The sequence below is a fragment of the Gobio gobio genome (assembly GCF_949357685.1).
Source record: "Gobio gobio genome assembly, chromosome: 11".
Classification (NCBI taxonomy): domain Eukaryota; kingdom Metazoa; phylum Chordata; class Actinopteri; order Cypriniformes; family Gobionidae; genus Gobio; species Gobio gobio.
In genome coordinates, this window is record NC_137104.1 from 15,817,342 (window position 1) to 15,840,868 (window position 23,527).

A 23,527-nucleotide genomic window follows, 5' to 3' on the forward strand; every position below is an offset into this window, starting at 1 on the left:
ATTGCTACTCAAAACTATAGCCCAAAACAATAACTTTCCGGGGGGTTCTCCGGAAAAAAATGGCGTTTGGTTGGCAAAATATGTTATTTTGGCAAGGTTGCCTGCTAAAATTGGCATTCCTGGGTTTATATAATCACATAATTGGGGTCGCTTCAACCCGCGGACATGGAGAAAAACACGGACTTGGCAACACAGTGCAGTTGAGTTCTGTTGACATTTGACAACTAACGTTACGCGTCGCTCCGTTGCTCTGATTGGTTGTGGGTCTATCCAATTGAGGTCTTTCCTGGCTCGGTTGAAACATGCCCCATAATCAAAGCTCAATGGAGCGGTACCAGACTCATATTCTGACTAGAATTGAGTATGGCCACGCCAGGCTAGGTCATATGTACCAACAATCACATTTTAAAAAAAATGCCCATTAGCCTAGAAATCTAGACCCACCCTAGCGGCAGCAAATATAATTTGCAGCCAGGGCGTCTAGCAACTCTCCGTTGGCTTGCGAGCTGGAAAAACCAAACTCTAGTCAGGCCAATCACATCGTGTATAGAGTCGGTGGGCAGGCTTAATATAATGACGGCAGAGTTGCGGCTGTTCTGCGTGCTTAAAACAAAGAAGCTGGCAAACAACTCTGGAATACTTGGAGTTAAAGTCCCTGTAAAGTCAACATTAAATGTGTTCTGAGTTTGTCACACCACAGACAAATGTGTTATTAACCACCCAGTCAAATTTGAATCATAAAAAAATCCACCAAGTAAATAAAATAGCTTATCAAAAACAAGCAGCATTATCTGCTCTCAAGCGCTGGGGGCGTGTCCACTGTCTGCGCTGAAACCACGCCCACTCGCGGGAAAGCTGCCATGAGCACACAAGACAACACTCGCGTAGATGTCGGCGGGACGGGAGGATGAAGGCCCGAGCGAGAGATAATCGGTTGGGCCCCATTCTACTGCGGATTATCAGTGAATTCCTGTTGTCTCCGATGAAAGTTTGTAAAACTATCCGGTGTAAAGTCACTGCATCCTCAGCTCTCCATCAAGGTAGCTGTTCACAAAATTAATCCACCACTTCTTGATATCATCGTTTTTGTTTTGTAAACTGTTTTGTAAGTTGTAGGCTGTAGTAACTAACGGTACTGACAGTAACTCGAGATCAAGCGGGCGAACCAAGCCTGTAGTGCTCCTGTCAGAAATTGAAGCTTCCGTGCCTCGATCGCCCCCCGGTGGCCGGTCCCAGTATAGCTCCTAAACCCCGCCTCTCCATGTATTTGAATGGAGAGTGAGACACAATAAACAATTAAATTACACTTCAAATAATTGTTTCCTAAAGATGGTTTCTGTAATTTTAGGCAGTTTTTATTACGATAATTTCATTTCAAGTGTTCGTTTTTTAAATAAGTTTAGTTTTAGTGAGTTATTTGATGCTATAAAAACGGGGGTGTGACGTCATGATTGACAGCTGAGATTGACGGCTTCTCTGAGTAAAGTTGTCACTGAGGCACTAACAGACTTTTTTCAGGATTTTTGGGAGGAGATTGGAGCTTAAGCTTTAATTTCTACATTCCCATAACTGTTTATTTCACACCAACACAATTAATTATTCTGCATCTGCGAGAGTGTGGGCGGGCTTTTGATAATCGCGCCTCTACTTCCTGTTCTCTACTGCGCAACTCCGGTCCCGAGATCGCTACTGCGCAGACTCGGTCCCAAGATGTCAGCGCCGTGAGCGGGCCTATGAAAGCTTCAACTATGGTCAACGGAAGTCAATGAAGTCGCGTCGTCCATATTTTTTTACGGTCTATGGGGCGAACTGATGTGAAAGTGCTCTAGTTATGATAGTGTTGGGGGAGGGGCCACCTCCGCTTCACCTCCTCCGTTGCTCTGGTTGGTTGTAGCGCTATCCTATTGCGTGCAGAGGGAATTTGAAAGACAACCGTTTATCCCGCCCCTTGGATTGAGCCCTGCCTATGGTGTGTTCCCAGACCCAACATCTTGATGTTGGGTCTGGCTTATCAGGCTAGTAGCCCATCTGAATTCTATAACAATTAGGCAATCTATCTCATAGTGAATCCCACCTACCAAAATTTCATTAACAGTAGAAGTGAAATCTTATTGTAGTTGAAATCTGGGTACCGTCTTACATTTTAAAGTCATGTACGGGGGAAGTTTGGTCCTGTGAGCAAGGCACGCAAGCATGACAGTCACGTGGCTCTTAGACAGTACGCTTTTCTTTGACTGTTTGCGTTTTTAAGACTCGCAATCACTCGTTTTACGCGTATTTGGCGCGGGTATATTATTGACATGTGAAAGTCTAGACCCTGAATATAAGACAAACCTGTTTTTCCAGATGTATTTCTAAGAAAAAAACAACTTATATTCAGAACAATACAGTAATACAGGAAGAATACACAGAGGAGCCAAAACATTATGACCTAATATTCTTTTTGCTACCAAAGCAGCGCAGACCCGCCGAGGCATAGACTCCACTAGACCCCTGCTGAAGGCGTGCTGTGGTATCAGGCACCAAGATGTTAGCAACAGATCCTTCAAGTCCTGTAAGTTGCAAGGTGAAGCCACCATGGATCGAGCTTGTTTGTCCAGCATATCCCACAGATGCTCAATTGGATTGAGATCTGAAGAATTTGGAGGCGAGGGCAAGACCTTGAACTGTTCATAATGTTCCTCGAACCATTCCTGAACAAAGTGTTATCCCGCTGAAAGAGGCCACTTCCACCAGGGAACACCATGGCCATGAAGGGGTGTAACTGGTCTGCAGCAATGTTTAGGTAGGTGACACGTGTCAAATTTACGTCCACATAAATGGCTGGACCAAGGGTTTCCCAGCAGAAAGTTTCCCAGAGCATCACACTTCCACGTACACGGCAACCTTCATCCACTGCTCCAAGGTCCAGTTCTGATGCTCGAGTGCCTATTGTAGGTGCTTTCGACGGTGGACAGGGGTCATTATAGGTACTCTGATTGTCTGTTGGTAAATTCTCACCACTGCTGACCGGGAGCAACCCACAAGCCTTGACGTTTCAGGGATACTCTGACCCAGTCGCCTTGCCATAACAATTTGACCCATGTCAAAGTCGCTCAGAGCTTTATTCCTGCCCATTTCTGCTGCATCCAACACGTTGATAGCGAGAACGGATTTGATTACCATCTAATCTACCTTAATATCTGGCCTTGTTTGGAGATGATCAACAATATTCACTTAACCCTCAATGTTATGGCTCTTCAGCGTGTATTCCTGTGTTAATTAAATTCTGCATTTAATTAATCGGCACAAAATTTGAGTGGAATTATGAGCAGATTTATACAGAAATTTGTTTGTTTCATGAAGGCCTATTTCACAAAATATCGCACCGCCAAAGATTTAACTTAATAATCAATTTATTAACTATTGATTAACTACTAATCTGAACATTGGAGAGACATGTCCCCTTCAATGTCTACAATGAAAAAGAATAGAAAAATGTGTGAAATAAATAATATCGAATATAAATAATAATAAGAAAATAATTAAATAATTCATTAATTAAAAGTGACAAACAAAATGGCACAGTGACCCATGGGTACTTCTAAAACAAGACAAATGCTGTATTTTTTCATGCCAAACACTAGTGTGTACAGGCTGTCATGTGCCAAACTAGAATCCAGCACTGACAGATTGCACATGTACTCTGAGAGCACAGAGTTCAAAAATAAAGAACTTTGTCTTTGTAAATAAAACAACTCATTCCACACAAAACAGAGACGCACTTTACCACAGATGTTGTCTGTTCACAGAGGGAGCGAGCGTAACCTTTGCACACAGGCTGTGGCAAGTGTTGAACAACAGCTAAAAGCTTAGAAGATCTGTATCATGCAAGGTCCGTTCAGTCCTCACATCAAATCACATCAGAGATATCAAGACCATATACAGATCAGCTGAGTGCACATTAACACTAAAACGATCACAGAGAGAGTTAATAGGCAGGGATGTGTCTGAGTGTTTGGTCATGCGAATAATTGTTGGACAAAGGCAGAGAGGATGGTGTGAATGATCTTGACTCAAGGGGGGATGACCACACAGACCTGAGGAACCCTTTTGGTGGTTGACAGCTCTCTGGAGTCCATTATGCAGCTTAATAACAGTATTTAAAGTCACTGTGTCTACAGCAGCCCTACAAGGTACTTGACATCACAAAAGCTTTCTTCCTTTAAAAAAAAACGAAGAAGAAGAAAGAAAGCAAGACCTGTCAGGATAGAAATTACCTTCCCATTACAATCTCAAATTACGATGTGTATTCTCCCTTTGTGCTGCTTTGCGCTATTTTGGGCTTCTTCTTTTTTTTTTGTTAAACAGCGATTCTCTGAAATAGGCTGATATAGACTTCTTTTCAAAGCAAACTGAAGGAAAGAGAGGGAGGACAGGGGGGGCTCAATTGTCCACAACCTGCTGTTACGACTTTGAATTGATGAGATGCAAAAGAAAGAAAACAAAATGGGATATGTCTGAGATTTGCAGGCTCCAGCAGGAGTTCAGCTTGTTATGTTGCCAGCACAGTCATGCAGCACAGGGACAATAAGGCAAGGTGACGGAGAAACGCAAGCTTAATAGTCCTACTAAAGGGTGCGATATGAACTCACATAAAATCATGTGTATGAGACAGGTTCTTTCGGCGGGGAGATGATATCGGCGTGCACTGGGTTGCAAATTACATCAGTGATGTGCCAATGAAAAAAGACATCATTTTAGTGCCATTACAAAACTAAGTCTCCATATTTCAACCCTATAATGAAAATGAAGAACTTCCACATGTACAACGGAGGATTCAACTGGACTAAAAGCTACTCCGACTGTTGTTCGGTGAAATTTTAAGGGTTGAAAAGTTCTCTCACAGGATTCCCCACACCGATTTCGCAATGGCTTCTAGTCAGCTGCATTGAAAATACAGTCAAAAATAAATAGTTAAACAGCGATTCTCTGAAATAGGCTGATAGAGACTTCTTTTCAAAGCATTTCTGCTAAATGAATAAATGTAAATGTAAATATTTTAAAATGTAATGTTGTATCCCCCAGAGTTAGATAAGTCCATACATACCATTCTCATCTCTGTGCGTGCCATAACTCTGTCTGACGCACCCACCGCTAGCCTAGCTTAGCACAAAGACTGGAGGTAAACGGCTCCATCTAGCCTACTGCTCAATAAGTGACAAAATAACACCAACATTTTCCTATTTACATGTTGTGATGTTTATAGTTACATCATGTAGTAAGACCGATGGAAAATGAAAAAAGTTGCGATTTTCTTGACTGATATGGCTAGGAACTATTCTCTCATTTCTGCATAATAATCAAGGAACTTTGCTGCCGTACCATGGGTGAAGCGGGCGCAATGATATTACGCAGCGCAACTTTTCATTTTCAGTCGGCCTTTTCTACACGATGTAACTATACACATCACAACATGTTCCTAGGAAAATGTTGGCATTATTTGGTCACTTATTGAGCAGTAGGCTAGCTAGAGCCATTTACCTCCAGTCTTTGTGCTAACTAAGCTAGGCTAGCGGTGGGTGCGTCAGACAGAGTTATGGCACGCACAGAGATGAGAATGGTATGTATGGACTTATCTAACTCTGGGGGATATGGTGAATAAGCTAAAGTTGCAAAAAGTCTGCATGTTCCTTTAAAAGAACAGCAACATTATAAATGTCTGTCGTTATAAATTACTGTCACTTTTGATCAAGTAAACGCATTCTTGCTAAACAAAAGTATTAATTTATTTTTTTAAATACTGGCCTCAAACTTTTAAACAGTGTATTTTGATGAAAACACTAATGATTTTTAATATTGTTTAAGCTAAATTCGTGTTTTTTCAAAAACTAGGAAGATAGCATTTTGGGTAAAAATAGGCTAAAAGTCCAAATGTAGCAAAACATGAACACTCGCTCTGTGTTTAATAAGGCATGATTTTTAATCAGAATAAACTACCTTTTCTTTTTACCCAATGATGTTGCTCCATCAGTGAGTGTGTTTACCTGCACAACCGATGTGTAAACTCACAACACCTTAAACGGTGTTATTTTTGCAGCTAAATTGGATTTGATAATGTGAAAATGTCATTTATTCATCTTTGCTATGTGTTTTCAGTGCTGTTTCTCTTCATACAGCCCCTAGCATCCATATTGTCTATGTTATTAAACAAACCCCATGTTCTTTCCACTATCACAGTTGGCATGCTAACTGGTACTACCATGATTGATAGGCCATATAGTGGAAAGAATGAATGTTTGTTTCCTCCTATAGCTAATGCTAAATTAAGAGAAAGCCTAAGTCAGAGCAAAAGAAGGTTCAGAGACTTGTACTGTACAGTCGTCATGTTTATCTATGAGGTTGTTTATTTTGTGTTTTTCTTAGTTAAACCGTCCTATTCCTAGCTGAACATTCTGATCATCAAGTCTGTTCATGCATAACATTCACAAGCAATATTATCACAGTGGCTGAAATGAAGGAGAAAAAGCATTTCAGACTCTCTTTAATAAAACACTGGATGAATATTTGATGAAGGTTGCGAACATCCATATTTAAAAAATAAAGCCTACTGGAAAGCACAGAGCCAGAGGTTCTCACCGATCTGTTTACGGTACTGGTCGACCGGCAACTTGACAGAACTCGCATCCTTTTTCCCCATATTTTGTTCACCTGAGAGAGAAACAGAATGAAAAAAATACACCAAGTATGAGGAGAGAATAAGCAAAAACATTGAACAGTGAGAGCTCTATGTCTTTTTGCTTACAGAAATCAAATATAAAATGCTACTGCAGTCCTCAAGTAAAGATTTGCTATTTGGTTATGACTCAAAATTCCAAAGAACAGTACTTTTGCTTTACATGGATATGAATGAGCATTCTACTAAAGCTCACCTAATGGATAAACACTGCTCAACTATAAATCAGCAATAACAAATGGTTTTGCTTCAAGATCCAGCACTTTTAGGAAAAAAAGGTTCATTATAGAATACTAGGGTTCTTGACTCAAATTTAAAGAACCCTTTAAGGTGCAGTGTGTAGTATTTATGAGGATATATTGACAGAAATGCAATATAATATAATATACATAACTATGTTTTCAGAGGTCTATAAAGACCTTACATAATGAACCGTTATGTTTTTATTATCTTAGAATTAACCATTTCTATCTCCATACACCACGGGTCCCCTTATGGCGCTTTTCCACTACACAGTACCAGCTCGCTTCAACTCGACTTGACTCGCCTCACCTTTGTTTGGTTTTCCACTGTGTAAAAGTTGTACCTGTACCTGCTTCCAGATACTTTTCTTCGTATCACCTCCGGCGAGGTTCTGAGCGAGCTGAGGCGATACTAAAATGTGACGTGAAAACACGGCAGACTGCTGATTGGTCAGAGAGAATCGTCACTATTCACTGCGTCATCATTGCACGCACCAGATGGAGTATCCTGAATAACCCCGCCATTTTTAAATAGTTTGGCCAGAGATTGCGGGATATACCCATTACTATTATGGCAACTCGGAAGAATACGCCATGGTCAAACGAGGAGGTTCCCTTTGTTTGGTTGCCGAAGAGAGGATCCAGCGAGAGTTTGATGAGGCAACGAGTAACGAAAAAGTTTCCTGCGGCGTTGCTATGACGACCAGGTACTATTGTGGAGGTACTATCTGCAATGGAAAATGGAGCAAAAAGCGAGCCGAGTCGAGACGAGTCGAGCTGGTACTGGTAATGGAAAAACGCCATTACAGTGAAGTCACAATTTTGTCATGTTTCTAGAGCAGCCCTAAACGGACAAACTGCTCTACAGAGCGCTAGCTATTCTCTGCAGTCTCAGACGACGACTTCTTTGCCATGTGTTCGCCACGTAGCTTCTCTATGTGCTTCATAAGGGAGGGGTTAGTGGTGGGCAGTTGCAATTCGCAACCTCACCACTAGATGCCGCTAAAATTTACACAGTGCACCTTTAATGCCAAAAAGTTTCTATATAAGGAGAAATGTCTTAAATGATTGCATAATACTTTTATGTTTAACAGGTTATTTAAAAAAATTCTGGTGCTAAAGTATGTTTACAAGCTGTTTTACTCATAAAAAAATTATTAAAACAAACTTAATAAAAATTAAATCCATAAAATGATCACATGATGAGAACCCCTAAAATGTTCTATACGCCTGATAAAACCCTTTAATGTCCTTTAAAGAAAAAACTGTTGCCTTTCAATGTAAAATCTCACTCTCATTAAAAAGGTCTACATTGAACGGCAATGCAACACTATAAAAATCGTTCATTGTACAGAAATAATGTCCTTGATATTAATATTAACATGAAGTGCATAATAAAATATTCACATGACATATGCTGACTAAGAAAACGATTTTGGAGGATGAGAACATGCAAGTAAACCTTTGACATTCAGCAGATTTTTCCCCTGCTGTTCTCCACTTTTTAGGTTGTGACCCACCAATTGCGAAGCACAGCCCTGCACTACACTTTCAGAGTTCAGCAACACATCCTAAATTGCTGCAAAAGTCATGGGTGATTGTGTAAGATGGAAAGCATCTTGAAGCAAGAAAGAGGAATTTGATGTGAGGCATATCCCCAGAGGTGGCAAGGGACTTCAAGGAATTCAATCACACGAAGGTCGATCCGAGACATGAGTCTATTTGAAAGTCTTTCCATGCCTGCAAGGCACCCTTACACTAGTGTTGAATTGGTCTGAATTCCTCTGGTCAAATATATGAATGTTGAATTAATCAATTGTAGGTAGAAAATGATTTGTGTTACATATAGATAATAAATTATTCAAAACTTTGGGTCAATTAAATATTTTAGAAATCTAGTTTAAACTTTAAAGCACATGTGCCATATTCTCAGAAAGATATTACTTGTATTCATGTTGGTTTCATATGGTTTTGAAGAATATTTGTATAATTTTCAAGAAAATATATATTTTTTTGTAATGATTCAATAATGTGGTCATGTGGTGCAACCATCAAGTAAAAAGTAATAATGTATTTGAGTGTACACACCTTAGCATTATTTTCAAATATAATTTTTTATATATTTTTTTCAAGGTTTTGTTATATAAATATGATATACCATATTTATACCTTGCCGTGTCATAATTTCATTCTTGTCAAATGTGTGTGTGTGTGTGTGTGTGTGTATACACTCACCTAAAGGATTATTAGGAACACCTGTTTAATTTCTCATTAATGCAATTATCTAATCAACCAATCACATGGCAGTTGCTGCAATGCATTTAGGGGTGTGGTCCTGGTCAAGACAATCTCCTGAAGTCCAAACTGAATGTCAGAATGGGAAAGAAAGGTGATTTAAGCAATTTTGAGCGTGGCATGGTTGTTGGTGCCAGACGGGCTGGTCTGAGTATTTCACAATCTGCTCAGTTACTGGGATTTTCACACACAACCATTTCTAGGGTTTACAAAGAATGGTGTGAAAAGGGAAAAACATCCAGTATGCGGCAGTCCTGTGGGCGAAAATGACTTGTTGATGCTAGAGGTCAAAGGAGAATGGGCCGACTAATTCAAGCTGATAGAAGAGCAACTTTAACTGAAATAACCACTCGTTACAACCGAGGTATGCAGCAAAGCATTTGTGAAGCCACAACACACACAACCTTGAGGCGGATGGGCTACAACAGCAGAAGACCCCACCGGGTACCACTCATCTCCACTACAAATAGGAAAAAGAGGCTACAATTTGCACAAACTCACCAAAATTGGACAGTTGAAGACTGGAAAAATGTTGCCTGGTCTGATGAGTCTCGATTTCTGTTGAGACATTCAGATGGTAGAGTCAGAATTTGGCGTAAACAGAATGAGAACATTGATCCATCATGCCTTGTTACCAATGTGCAGGCTGGTGGTGGTGGTGTAATGGTGTAGGGGATGTTTTCTTGGCACACTTTAGGATTGTCAATTGTGCATCGTTTAAATGCCACAGCCTACCTGAGAATTGTTTCTGACCATGTCCATCCCTTTATGACCACCATGTACCCATCCTCTGATGGCTACTTCCAGCAGGATAATGCTCCATGTCACAAAGCTCGAATCATTTCAAATTGGTTTCTTGAACATGACAATGAGTTCACTGTACTAAAATGGCCCCCACAGTCACCAGATCTCAACCCAATAGAGCATCTTTGGGATGTGGTGGAACGGGAGCTTCGTGCCCTGGATGTGCATCCCACAAATCTCCATCAACTGCAAGATGCTATCCTATCAATATGGGCCAACGTTTCTAAAGAATGCTTTCAGCACCTTGTTGAATCAATGGCACGTAGAATTAAGGCAGTTCTGAAGGTGAAAGGGGGTCAAACACAGTATTAGTATAGTGTTCCTAATAATCCTTTAGGTGAGTGTATATGCATGTATGCATGTATATATATTAGGGCTGTGAATAGATTACAAATTTTAATCACGATTAATTGCACCTTTGTTAATTTTATATTTTTATGGCAAGGCAAATTTAGTTCAGGCTGTAAAATGGCATGATATAATTTCCTGTTTTATGCATGCTGGTCAAACAACATGAATTTGTTACTATATTAAAAACTATTACCTATTAAAACCTATCAAACCCATTAAAACCGCCATAAATTAAAAGAGGTACATTTAAATGACTGTATGTATGTATGAACTGAATTGAATTTAAGTATTTTTGAATAAATTAAAAGATCTGGCTAAAAAAAAAACATTGTGTCATGTCATTGGCCGATTTACATATGATAAACAGCAATTTAAAGAAAGACCAAAATCATTATGTACTAGTATCTGCATGTGTCTGGTCATTCAATGCAGTGTTAAAGTGGGTTTAACACTGCAAAGATTGTCCATTTATATTAAAGGAGCATACACTTCATTTCATTTTCAGTACTCTGACTTTCTCGATGATAGAGATCTCAGATTGATTTCCATAGCAACTGAAGTGAAAAAGACCGGAGGAGAAAAAAAGGCACCTTATCTTGTGATGTATGTTATAATGGTTAGTTCGGAAGGCAAGAAATTTTGAAATTGGTAATGGGTTAAGTGCATTAAAGCATTTGCCATACTTGCACTTATAACTGTATTTAATCTGAGGTGGTCAGGGAACGCTTTATCAAAATTCTGCGCTTCTCACAGCCCTATTTGCAATCAATACCGCTTCTTCTGTTAAAGACTGGGAAAAAAGGGTGCATGAGCCAAAGGGCAAGTCTTTGTTTCTGATGATGTTTAAACCCCTATGACCTATTCTCTCCCAGAGAAATCGAGCCGCAGACCTTCGACCTGATCCATTTTGGCTCATAAACCGGAGATCTCCTGAGGAAAGGTGTGCAGGCTCTGTGCTAAGAGCCCAGACTGATTAGCATGGAAAACAGAGAAGAGCTGGAGGAAGTGCAGAGGTGCATGAAAGCAGAGAATTATAAAGCGGTTTTCATCCTCTCTTGAGGCTTGACTGTGTGAGCTGAAACCTGTAAAATGAGTTCAAGGGTCGACTCACGGACTCAGCATCCTATGTTTGATGTCTTTCATCTTTACTTTAAGTTGATGTAATTACAAGGGCTCCACATGCAACAACAAAGTGGGAGAAAAAGGAATGGATTACTTTTCCAAAGATGCCAGAGGAAGAGGACCATTACTGTGTTTACACAACATGGTTTGAGTCAAGCCCAGGGGCATGACCTACAATCCTACAATGACCAAACACTTCCTCTGTAATGAGTGTGACCACTAAAGGAAGTTGACATGGGCTGTTAAGTGGCAAACATACCAATCTTCTAGAAAATTCTTATTTCTGCCTATATAGCCTTAGGCTTGATGATTCAATGCAGTGATCAGAAAGTTGTAGGGTCACACAGTGTGCAATTTGAACAATTCAGACTTTGATGCGAACCTCACAAGACAGAAATGCTCCAGCCAACAGACACGCAACAATAAATAACGACATGTTTACAGAATATTTTGAAAAAAATAATAACATAAAGCTTATATACTCTAATATTAAATCTCCAAAGACCTAAAGTTGGGTGAGCTGTGGTCGATCCACAAATAGAGAGATGGCCAAGGGCTATGTGTACCAGCGCTTTGAAGACTCAAATTGAGACCAGTATCCTTTTTCAGAAGCTAAACTACAAAGGTTTTGGTTTGAAAGAGATTTAAGATTAAAATAAGCACCTTGGGCATTTCTTTTTAAAAATGAATTAAATAAAGACAGCATTACGCTTTAGTTACTAAGTGTTCAATACAAAAGGTTACCATGAGTGCAGCTAGGAGCTGGCTTATAACCTGAACTGAATTCGCCTTATATAAAATTTAAATATAACAGAATATATTACAGGGAATGTGAATTCATTTGAGTGATGCAAATCTCAATGTGGCATACAATAGGCATATTGGCAATCAGTATAATAACATCTGGAGAGAATCATAGTGGACTCCCTATTCATCTGAATGCCACGTAATGCAATTGCATCAGATCTACACTGTTTCCAGTTTTCATCCTGCGTAACATAGCTCCTGCACTCTGACCTGAAGCTAAGACAGTCTGCGGAAATATCCAATCACGACACAGAAACCGAGAGGTTCGACCAATCACAAACTGTGAGGGGGCGGGCGCTAAAGCAAACACGAATGTTTGGATTCTTTAGGGAAATGTAAAGCGCGACAGATCGCTAAAAAAATATGCTTATTGGATTCGCTGGTCAGTAACATATCTAAACGCAAGGCACATTTCCTAGCGGTGTAAAACGAGAGAATTATGTCTGAGTACAGAGACTTACCACTCAAAAGACAAGAAGAATCCTCTCTGTAGTTCCTGGTTCAGCTTTGTGTACTTCAAATGGATGCGTGGTTCAGCCAATCACGAGTTAATCCCTTCAAATAAACGTCGATACGTCATTGGGTGGGCGGACCCACAAACCCAAGCTGTCAAATGCATAAGGAGAAGACTGAACGAATTTAAATCTACTTTTAATTTAAGACTTTTTTTAAAAGATGCTTTTTACGGGCTTACATGAGATAAAAAAAAGTCATAAATTGCAACCCGTCCCTTTGTGCTGAGGAACACCATTTTTTTTTTGTAAATGTAAATTAGCCTTCTTTTTTCTGTTGGGTTCACACAAATGACCTTTATTTAATCGCTACCTCAATGAGAAACATTAGCTTAAACACAGTTTAATGATTAATTATTGATTTTTAATCACTAAACAAATTTCTCTTTGTTTCTTTTTAGCAATAGAAGCAGAAAGCAAAATGTATTTAATTATTTAAAATAATAATTTAATAGTATTATAAATTATTATTATTTCAGGTGGTACGGTTTTGTCATTCTGTTTGAATTGTCATAGAACAATCAAAAATGGGGTCATTTCAGTTGACAGCCTATCTGAACTAAAAAGAAAAAAAAAATCTTGTGTCCTCCTGTGTGATATCAGCATTTTAGTATACTTCCAGACAAACATGAATACTTATAAGAAGAAATTTGCCATTTAGACCCTCAAGCAGTACAAGCAGTATGCTGTATGCATAACAAAATGCAAACAATTAGCAGAATCTTAGTCCAATTCCCAAAGGTATTTAAGGTAAAAGACTTCTTAATAATGTGACACAACTTTTCTTTTGTTTACATTCACACGATTGACGTTCATGTGTTTTCATAAGAGCTGATGCAATATTTTAAAATATGTCATACGTTTGTTGCCAGCATGCATCACATTAATAAATCACGTACAGCTTCTCAGGGAGAAGGCTAATTTACCTTAACAATCCCACATGTTTGTGCCGCGAGATCTTTACACAATGCTTTGAAACGCACAATGTGAAATTTCAGAATGAAAGAAAACGTGAAAGGGAGACAGCAAGAGACCAACTTGTTTTCTCTTTTCCTCTCTCCCTTTTTTTTTGTTTTATTTAAGGCTAATTTCCATTTCTTTTGTTTGTGTTGAATTTTGTCTGCATAATTGCATCCAGTCTTATTGCTGCCTGGGGCAGTGTGGATTATGGAGAGGCTTGCCACTGCTTGTAACTTATTGAAGTTTAAAATGATTTTCTGCTCTCCTATGGGCAGCTGATTTGAGAGCAGCGCAGCGGTAACTAATAGATCTAATCTGCTTATAATGAGCCTGTGTAACATATTATTTACTCAGCAGAGAACACAGATAGCAGTTTAGCACCACTTTGATAAAGCGACACAAGTGGATATGGTTGAAACTGTGATGACCTGTGCTGTCCTTTAGGCGCAAAGAGAATGGAAACATTTTGTACTGATTCAATAGCCAGAGAAAGAAATAAATGTTTTTTCTTCTACAACATATAACATGTAGCTTTTCTCATAGCACAAAAAAAATCTTTTTTCAAATATTTAAATAAGCCCTGCCATCTTCGTTGAGGGAGAGACTTGCTTACCATGTGTTTTGCATAATTAATTTTCTCATTTGCATGCTGCACCCAATCTTTTGTGATTAATTCAAAGAGGTTAGGCTTCACTAGTCTACAGCGAATATTTTGGATTGTAAAAAATTATGATTTGTTTGTATCTTTGGATGTTTTCGCTGTAAAAACCTTTTTTTTTTTCCCTCCAGCAGATTGATAGCATTTCAAAATAGATATTTATGTCCCTCGAGACTGTAATGGCTTCGTGAGAAATAACGCTTGTCAAAGAATCCATACTTTAACTGAAGTGACAAATGAAATCTCATCAGCAGCACATGATTCCGCAGTCCCCTCCACAATGAACCCCACCCTCGCTTGAGATGCGGCAGACAGCTCCGGCCTCAGAAAACAACCAGACAAATGGCACGGTCCTTAGGATTGATAAGAGAGCAAAGATTTAGTGAAATCGATTTTTTATACTTTCAACAGTCAGGAAATTTCCAGCAAAATCGCAGCTGGAGGGACCGTCTGACCGATCGGCTGCGTATCTGAGCTGATTTTAGGCTGTAGAAAGAAAACAGGAGACAATTGGTCGAACAAGTATGAGGAAAACATGCACATTTCACACATTTCATCTTCACTGGGTGCAAAGCATTATTTGAATTTGCATGTAGGCCTATTACCAATCCTAATTATAATTTAAAGTGATTTCTCCCCCCACCATCCATTAGTCATGGTAAATCGATAAAAACCCACTGGGAGAATGCTTTGCTAATGACAGGCACACGGTTTCGCTAGAGCACTCATCAGGACTATCTCTCTCTCTCGCTCTTTCTCCAGGCAGTGGTCCTTAATTGCAATATTTAAAAGAGTGTAAGCACAGGAAGAGTCCCCAGTGTGTTTGACTGTCTGCTACATAACATTATAACTGTACATTTGCAAATTATGTGGGATGGATAAACTTGAAAATTCACAGTAAATGCATGTAATTGACCTTCATCAGTGCATATGCTTTTTTGTTATTTAACTCTGATTTTTTACCCAAACTTTCATAACTGGACATTACTTTTCTCTGGTGAAGACTTCTCCAGCCATTTAGTCTCCTTAAAGGGTTAGTTCACCCAAAAATAAAAATTCGGTCATCATTTATTCACCCTCAATTTGTTCCAAACCTTTATGAATTTCTTACTTCTGCTGAGAAGATATTTGGAAGAATATGGGTAAGCAAACGTTGATGTACCCCATTGACTTCCAAAGTAAGGAAGTCCAAAGTAAGGAAGTCAATAGGGCCCATAAACTGCTTCTTCAAAATATCTTCTTTTGTGTTCAAGAAAATCAGGTTTGGAACAACTTGAGGGTGAATAAATGATGACCGAATTAAAAAAATGTTTTTGGGTACTATATCTTTAAATCCCGCCCTTCAAGATTCAAACGATGCATAGAAGTCTACTTTTTTTTCTTTTCTCGATAATCTGGCAAACTTGGATGTATCATAACATGGAAAAACAGATATATCCATTTCATCCCGACTTTAGCCAATAGTAGTAAAAGTAGCTGGCTTTTCTTCGTCCCAGTGGTCTTGGACTTTGTACTGACACCTACTGGCAAGGATGTATGAAGTTTATCTACTAACTGTTGCCTGTTCACACCAAAACATATAGTTTCATTTTTGCTTTGTTCCTTTGATCTTTTTTTTAAAATACTACACACTTATATAAAACGACACTAGCATGCATATGAGAATACAATAAAAACAATATAATTTAAATGCTAAAAATTCCAAATGAATAACACAATCTTAGTCTGTAATCATTTCTAAAAACATAATTTAGTCTGATTTATAAAATGTTTTTCTCATGGGGACCAAAAAATGTCCCCACAAGGACGAGGATTTCGGATATTACCATCTTTGTGGGGACATTTTGTCCCCATAACGTAGGGATTACCAGTCCACACACACACACACACACACACACACACACACACACACACACACACACACACACATTCATTCATATAATATTTTTTATCTCTCCTCTTATTCCATGCCTGCAGTCTATGGTGGATTTCTTAGCTTTATCGCTGTTACACAGAAGCTCCTTCTTGGCAACAGTGTGCGAGCACTGATAGCCACTAAATGAATTTGGGCTCATGAGATGCACAGACTCATAAATGTCTCATGCACTGATAACTGCATATCTTACCTTGAAGTTTGTCCTGTTTTATGCACTCGCCCTGCTACTGTAGAGCCATGTAATCATGACTTCCAGAACATCCCAAACATGAATCAGCCTTGCCATATTGTCTTTGGAATAATCTTTGGAACAAAATCTCAGTAAAGCATGCCTCTTACCTCTCTCTCACACAAACATATTTCATCAGCAATTGACCATTAATACGAACACTTTTATTCTATTCTATTTCTATTAAAAAATATATATTTTATTAAAAAAAACAATAAAAAACCCTTGCTGCGTGTACTGTGCTAACTGGGATTTGTCAGCACTTACATATTCTTGTCCTGTTGTTGGTTTGATTGCTTCTATTGTTTTTAATAAATATTAAATAAATAAATGCAGCAACATCCCATAATTTTAAAAACTTGGTCTCAAGACTTCTGTTGCGATTCGACCCTGCTTTTAAAAAATATTGACAATAATTTTCACATAATTTGAACGGATTACTTGTCTGGCTATCACAAGACCAAGCTCAATCTTTTAAGACTGAACATTGGTCTGGAGAGTCTGCTCTATATTTTCTACTACACAAGAGGCGTGATCAATGGGCATAGTTCAAATGACTCTGTACGCAATTGGATAGTGCTTCAACCAATCAGACCAACAATCCATCGCTTCTCTATCCGTCATTGTGTTAAACCAGACAATAGTGCACCAGATAAATAAGCCTGTTTGTGATTGGTCCCCGCAAATTTGTAACAGAAGCAGGATAGAAAAGTGTACAGGTTTCCAGCCTGAGCTGCAGGGCGAAATCAAATCGCCGGCAGATCGGGCTGTTTACTCAGTCTAACGGATTACTACTCTCAGAAAGACCCTTGTTTCATTCTTGTAGCTAAATAGCTTTTGTATAACAAGCGCTATATAAAAACAAGGGTCAATAGTATTCCCAGTAACAGTATTCGCAGTAATTTAGTACAGAGAACATGAGATTTTCCAAACAAGAAACTTTATTTATTGGAAGTGCCTTTGTTTGTTGTTACCGTATGTTCAGTTAAGTGCTCTGTTAAGTTACGTCTTCAGCATGTTCCTTGAGCATTGCGATGGTTTCAGCAGATCGGATGGAGGCTGGAATCTCGTTCCACCGCTGTGAAGACCAGACGCACAGCAACATTCTGGATGGCAAATCTCCAACATGCGACAGATGTCAACATCCCCCAAACAAATCTTACACATATGTCTTGGCCCATATTTATACTTTGCTACTGGAGTGAGATTTTTAATTTAGTATTAATATCCTCACTGCATCCAAAAAATGAATATTTAACAAACAAAAAAAATTCTAAATAGCATTGCTGGCCAGATGCCTGAAGTCCTGTTGTTGTTGTCTCTTGTGCTGTCCCTTTTATGTTGCTTTCTAATCCGTAAACATGTTTAATGGCAAATATTTTGTTTCACTTAAGCTTTTGAAACCTTTTGATGCATCTGATTTTGATTTTGTGGGAGAAAAAAACCCTCTCAACTAATAAAGAGAAAAATTGAAAGAAAATATCACAAAAGTCTCTGCTTTTTATTTGTTTATTTAGCCATTTCTATATTTTAAGAGCACGAGGAAGAACTATTTTGAAGTAAATCTAACATAATGCTAATTCCTGTTTCGTAAAAGGCCCAGGGGGTTGACTATCTTCCCCATCTGGGGTTTTGGGAATTAGTCAATAACCTGACCTTGACCAACTCAAGCCTCTGAGAAAGATCCAGACCCTTAGTGGATGAAATCTGAAACTGAGAACTATTGTTTTAAGCATGAATTTCCGAGAACGTTCTGTGACCTGAGAAACTGAGTTATGGAATTAACCGAGTTAAAGGAACACGTGTTTCTGTGTCGAATATTCCTCAGCAAACACTTAATCACCAGAATCTCATGAGCCATTGTGAAACCGGCCTCACACCAGGTGCTCCATTATCCCATGATTCCACTAGATTTCCTACCAGACTTCAAAAGACAGTTGACATTGGGAGCGTTTGCCACTTTAACCTAGATTAGGTGGTAGTTAGTTTGGTATCTGCATGTACGATCAGAGTTGAGTCGTTTCCACAGCCTCCTCTGGCAGTGATGGGCGGCTGTCTTGCAGCTGCGGAGCTCAGTTCCTCAGGGAGAGAGTGTACTGTTTACACAGGTGCAGCCGCCGGCCTCCCTCATCAACACGCTGAACACATCAGTCTTACTGTTTATACTGGCAAGTCCAGCTCCAAAGCAAAGGCATTTTCAGGCAGCGAATTAGCCGCGCACATAGCTTCACATGTGCCGTACTCGTTGCGAAGCGCTAGGGCCCAGATGCATATGGGCAAAGCCAACATCTGCATTTGTAATGTTGAAACATTACCCTAATCACCCGAGAGCCTCAACTCTGTAGGGGTGGAAGACTCCAGACACATTGTGAGACCAGAGAAGCCCCTTGACTCGCTAATTTCTGTTGTGACTTGACCTCTGTGGTAATTATCCTTGAACTTTATAAACAGTGGTAGCACAAATTAACACCAATAAATGGTTAGCAACCATGGCCAGATGCTGGGGAATGTACTCAGCCTTAACCAGCAGACTGTTCACTGCACTTCTGTATCAGAGACAGTATAAGCAGGAGGAGAACAAAATAAAAGGGAGAAATTGTGGCGGATGTAGTTACGGAAGTTAAACTAATAGTGCTAATTATAATAGATCATTTTTATAAACATAACTTGAATGAAGACTTTAATTAACTGAAGTTTTTTTGTTTGTTTATTATCAATGCATTCAATTATTATTTTGACATGTTCATTCTTCTTTATTCATTTGCAAACCATTCCCACTCCCAAGGTGTCGAGCATGTTGTCATTTGGCAGTATGGTACTTTTGAGAAGACTTATCAAAAGTAGAATATTTTTTTAATGATTTTGAAAGAAGTCTCTTTAGCTCACCAAGGCTGCATTTATTTGTTCAAAAATACAGTAAAACAGTAATATTGTGAAATAATATTACAATTTAAAATTACTATTTGAATATATTTTGTATGTACTTTAGTCATGATTTAGAGTCTTTATTGTCACTTTTGATCAATGTATGTGTCCTCGCTGAATAAAATATCTTAAAAAAAAAAAAACTTACTGACCACAAACTTTTGAAATGTAGTGTATGTATAAACATTTTATAATCATTACTATAATTATTTTTAAAATCATGTTTCGTCTATGACGGCATATGTCTGATATTTTGGCAATATGGATCTACACGCTTGTTTAAAAAGAGAAAAGTCCAATCAGCTTTTTGACAGAAGCATCAAAGTTTGTTTATCGTAGATTATACATGAAGGGTACAACGGGGCTAAAGGCGCACGGGGGTAAAAGGCGCATTTGATTTTATTTTCCTCTTAACCACTAGATGGCACAAAAACTTGCCAGCACTTGCCAAAACATCCAATTTATTTTCAAGATGCACATGGAAATTTGGCTGATCCTTCATACAATAATTTGATTTAATGTAAGTTTTTTTATTTTTTAGTTTGTAGATTTATATAGCAAAGAAGAATCGAAAATGTTAATGGTTTTCAGTTTTGTTCAAGTTAAATAAAGCAACAATTTTTCAATAATGGAAGAATATGTAAAAGTATGGTATTCGGGGTAAAAAGCGCCACTGCTGTTGGGGCTGAAGGCACAGTAATATAATAAATAACTTTGTTGACATGACATGATTAGATTCAGATGGTGAATCTACGCTTCGCGTCGTGACCGCATCACCACCTCGGGTGTGCATTATCATTCTAATAATTGAACGGCCCGGAGTCAATTATTCCGCTTATACTACGGTTACCACACCTCAAGACATCGATCCGATTATATATTTAAAGGGATTCGTCCGGTTTTTGTACTTAAATCGCTATTGTGAGTAGGACTATTTCTTCCGCGTCTCATCCAACAGCTCTTTTGCTAGTTCCGAAACGTCATTTTAAAGCTATTAACGAAGGCTTGAGCCGTTGATAGCATTCTACTGCAGTTATTAATAAAGTTATTAGAAAGAGAGAGCGAGAGAGAGAGAGAGAGAGAGAGAGAGAGAGAGAGAGAGAGAGAGAGAGAGAGAGAGAGAGAGAGAGAGAGAGCGCTTGTGTGAATTAGGCTACCTCTGTGCGTCTCTAAACAGCGCTGTTATTACCTCGCTAGTGAAAAAATGTCACGTGTAGCCTTTAAGTTGCTCGGGCTAACTGATCAAATCGTCAGGGCAGCGCTGACAGCACCTTTTTGTGCAAACTGTAGTGCGTGTGCGAGCATGTGTGATTTCAGTAATGAGACAGAAAAGCTTGCCTTTGTTGTTTTTCATCTGGACTGTCTAATACTGCTGCCGCCCAGTTGTTGAACGTTTTATATTCACTGTAAATATTAAGATTTAATTTAGGAAAATCGTCTGTCATATTGTTGTTTTTTAGTCCTGCAATTTCCGTTATAGTTAACTATGCGAAGTGATATGGAACTGTAATGCGGTCAAGAGAGCTGCCTGGAACTACGTTCGCTGTGCATCTCGCAGAAAATAATTGCACACCTCAGAACGTTCATCAGCCAATCAGATTCAAGCATTCAACGGCCCCGTAGTATAAATTAAGTTGTGTGTGTCCACCTTATAGAGATAATCACCATATTTATAATGAAATCATCATTTAAAAAAAATATATATATTAATCATAACATAATAAAATATAATTTATTGTTACTTCTGCAAGTCTATATTTAATTATTATGGGATCTCCAATGCTTTCAGAATCTTGACTTTTTACTGTTTCTGCATTTTTAAAATATATTTTATATTAACATATTTTGATGACAATATATTTATTGAATAAAAATGAATAATTATTTTATTTAACAAAATAAACTGAAAATAGTACAAATTTTGCTAAAGCAATTTTTGAACAAGTAACTTAGAACTTATCAAATTATTATTAAAAACATATTATTTTAGCTAAAGTATTTGTATAAATACTGTGTGCCTTTTGCCCCATGTGTGGGGTAAAAGGCCCACCTTGCCACCTTCATATACTGTATTTATAAGATTTTTTTTTTTTTTAATAAACCAGTTGTATGATTTATTTTCACACAAAATCTGTTCCATCAATGTCCAATTAAAAAAAAACATTTTCTTCTGCTATCATACACTATGGGAGTAGTGAAACCCCATTGTACCCCACATACATTTTCAAGATTAGGCCGATTAGAAATATACAACTACATTTATGGTATATCACATTTTATGGCTGCTTTTAAATATGCTTTTGAAAAGTAATCTTGACAAGCAGTTTTTGATTTGTTGCTCTTTCCTTATTCAAATAAACAGGATCTGCACTTGCCTGTTACCTACACACACACAAAAATAGTTGTTTAAGGGATGTCAACACGATGGCCGCAGAGTGAACTGGTTTTTGGATGTAGGCTATGCTCCGGTTTCAAATGTCTAAATCAGGAACATTCAAGAGCACTCTTAGTAAAGGGGCCCTCACATTATCGAAATGAATATCTTCTTTGTTTTACTCTCCCAACATAGGCAAAAAGCATTACTCTCGATCTGCTTGCGCGTTTGTTTATATTGATTTGCCGTGTGTGCATTCACAGCTCTCCTGCCAACTGTACGGTTGCCAAGGCGAGCAGGAGCGAACGCGGCAGGCTCCGGGCCCCGTCAACAGCTGTGTCACATATGCCGTTGATCGATATAAACAAACACGGTCGCCCCCGCGCGAGACACGATTGACAGGTATGATTCATCTCGTGCCACCGGAGGGTGGAGGAATAATAAGTACAGATAGATCATCACCCGTCCCAGGGAAAGAGCGCCGAGGTTAGCGGGGGACACGGGCGAGATCATTCGCCTCCCACGGCAACGCGCGCGACTCCCTGCGCACGCCGCCGCAGCGAGAGCAGATTAAAGCTGCGTGATTCCGCCAGTTCTTTAATTCCAAAAGTTCCACACTGTCTGACTCGGAATAGATAAATTGGTGCACTAGGCTCATCAGTGCGCTGAGGTTACTGTAGAGAGTATTCAACAAAGTCAGCGGGGAGGATTACTCAAGTGTCAGAAGGCAGCACCGCCGTACTTAGCGGCGGCTTAAAGCGCAGTACATTTGTTGCAGCTCGGGACTGGTATGTCTCAGTGCTCCAAGACGCATGGGCTCTGACAGTGGCACGGCACACGATGGGGAGAGCCATTTCAGCCGTGATGAGAAGTAATGGTTTGAAACAATATTCCCTCGAGGCCTCAAATTGAAACCCGAAACTGTGATATTGTTTCATCCCAGCGCAATTTGAAATGTCAAAACGACTTTGGCGAATTCGATCCACTGAGCACCCAATGGCTGTTGAGAGCCATTTGGAGAGGCACTGTAATACACATCATCTGCACATGCAGATTCCCATGGATGACACACTCACTGAGTTGGACGGCACACATCATATACTGCACTGTTCCATGGAGAGTGGGAAATGTTCATTATAGCCAACACAGTTATCATACATTTGTACTTAACTACAGAGGAGGCATTACACTCTGTGACGCCTTTACTTATTCACATCAGTTTTACTGATAGAAGCTATTTGTATATGATAGAGAGAGACTGTGGTCACAAGGGCTTCTTCACTGACTTTGGATCAAAAGTTCAGTTGCATAATGATTGTTTTTTCTATGTTCATTTCAACACAGATTTTCAGACTTTAAAATTAAATGGATTAAAAAACATACAATTGGGTTAACAAAGGAACACAATACAACTACTTTAAAGTCGGCAGGGAAGTTCTTTATTGTGACATATTCAAGTGAAACGGCTTCTTGAACAAGGAAAATGTAGAGCGGGATTTTATTTTGTCTATTGGGAATTGATTGGATCATTGGTTGTGGCTAGCTGTGATCTCATGAGTGACAGGTTTGTCCCGCCCTCACGCCGGAGAAGAGATGT

At 39.0% G+C, this 23,527-nt stretch overlaps 1 protein-coding gene across 2 annotated transcripts in view; it reads right to left on the bottom strand.

The window, feature by feature from the left end:
• Positions 1 to 12,862, bottom strand: part of triqk (triple QxxK/R motif containing) — a 40,146-nt gene extending 27,284 nt beyond the window's left edge. Inside the window, exons 1-3 of one of the 2 annotated variants that reach the window (XM_079828513.1) lie at positions 12,798 to 12,862; positions 9,754 to 9,810; positions 6,619 to 6,690 (exon numbers count right to left, since the gene is read on the bottom strand). In XM_079828513.1, the coding sequence (XP_079684639.1) occupies positions 6,619 to 6,679 (61 nt within the window). In that variant the 5' untranslated portion in view covers positions 6,680 to 6,690; positions 9,754 to 9,810; positions 12,798 to 12,862. The remainder of the gene's footprint in view (positions 1 to 6,618; positions 6,691 to 9,753; positions 9,811 to 12,797) is intronic. The other variant, XM_079828512.1, reaches the window with a different exon arrangement.
• Positions 12,863 to 23,527: the final 10,665 nt, after the last annotated feature.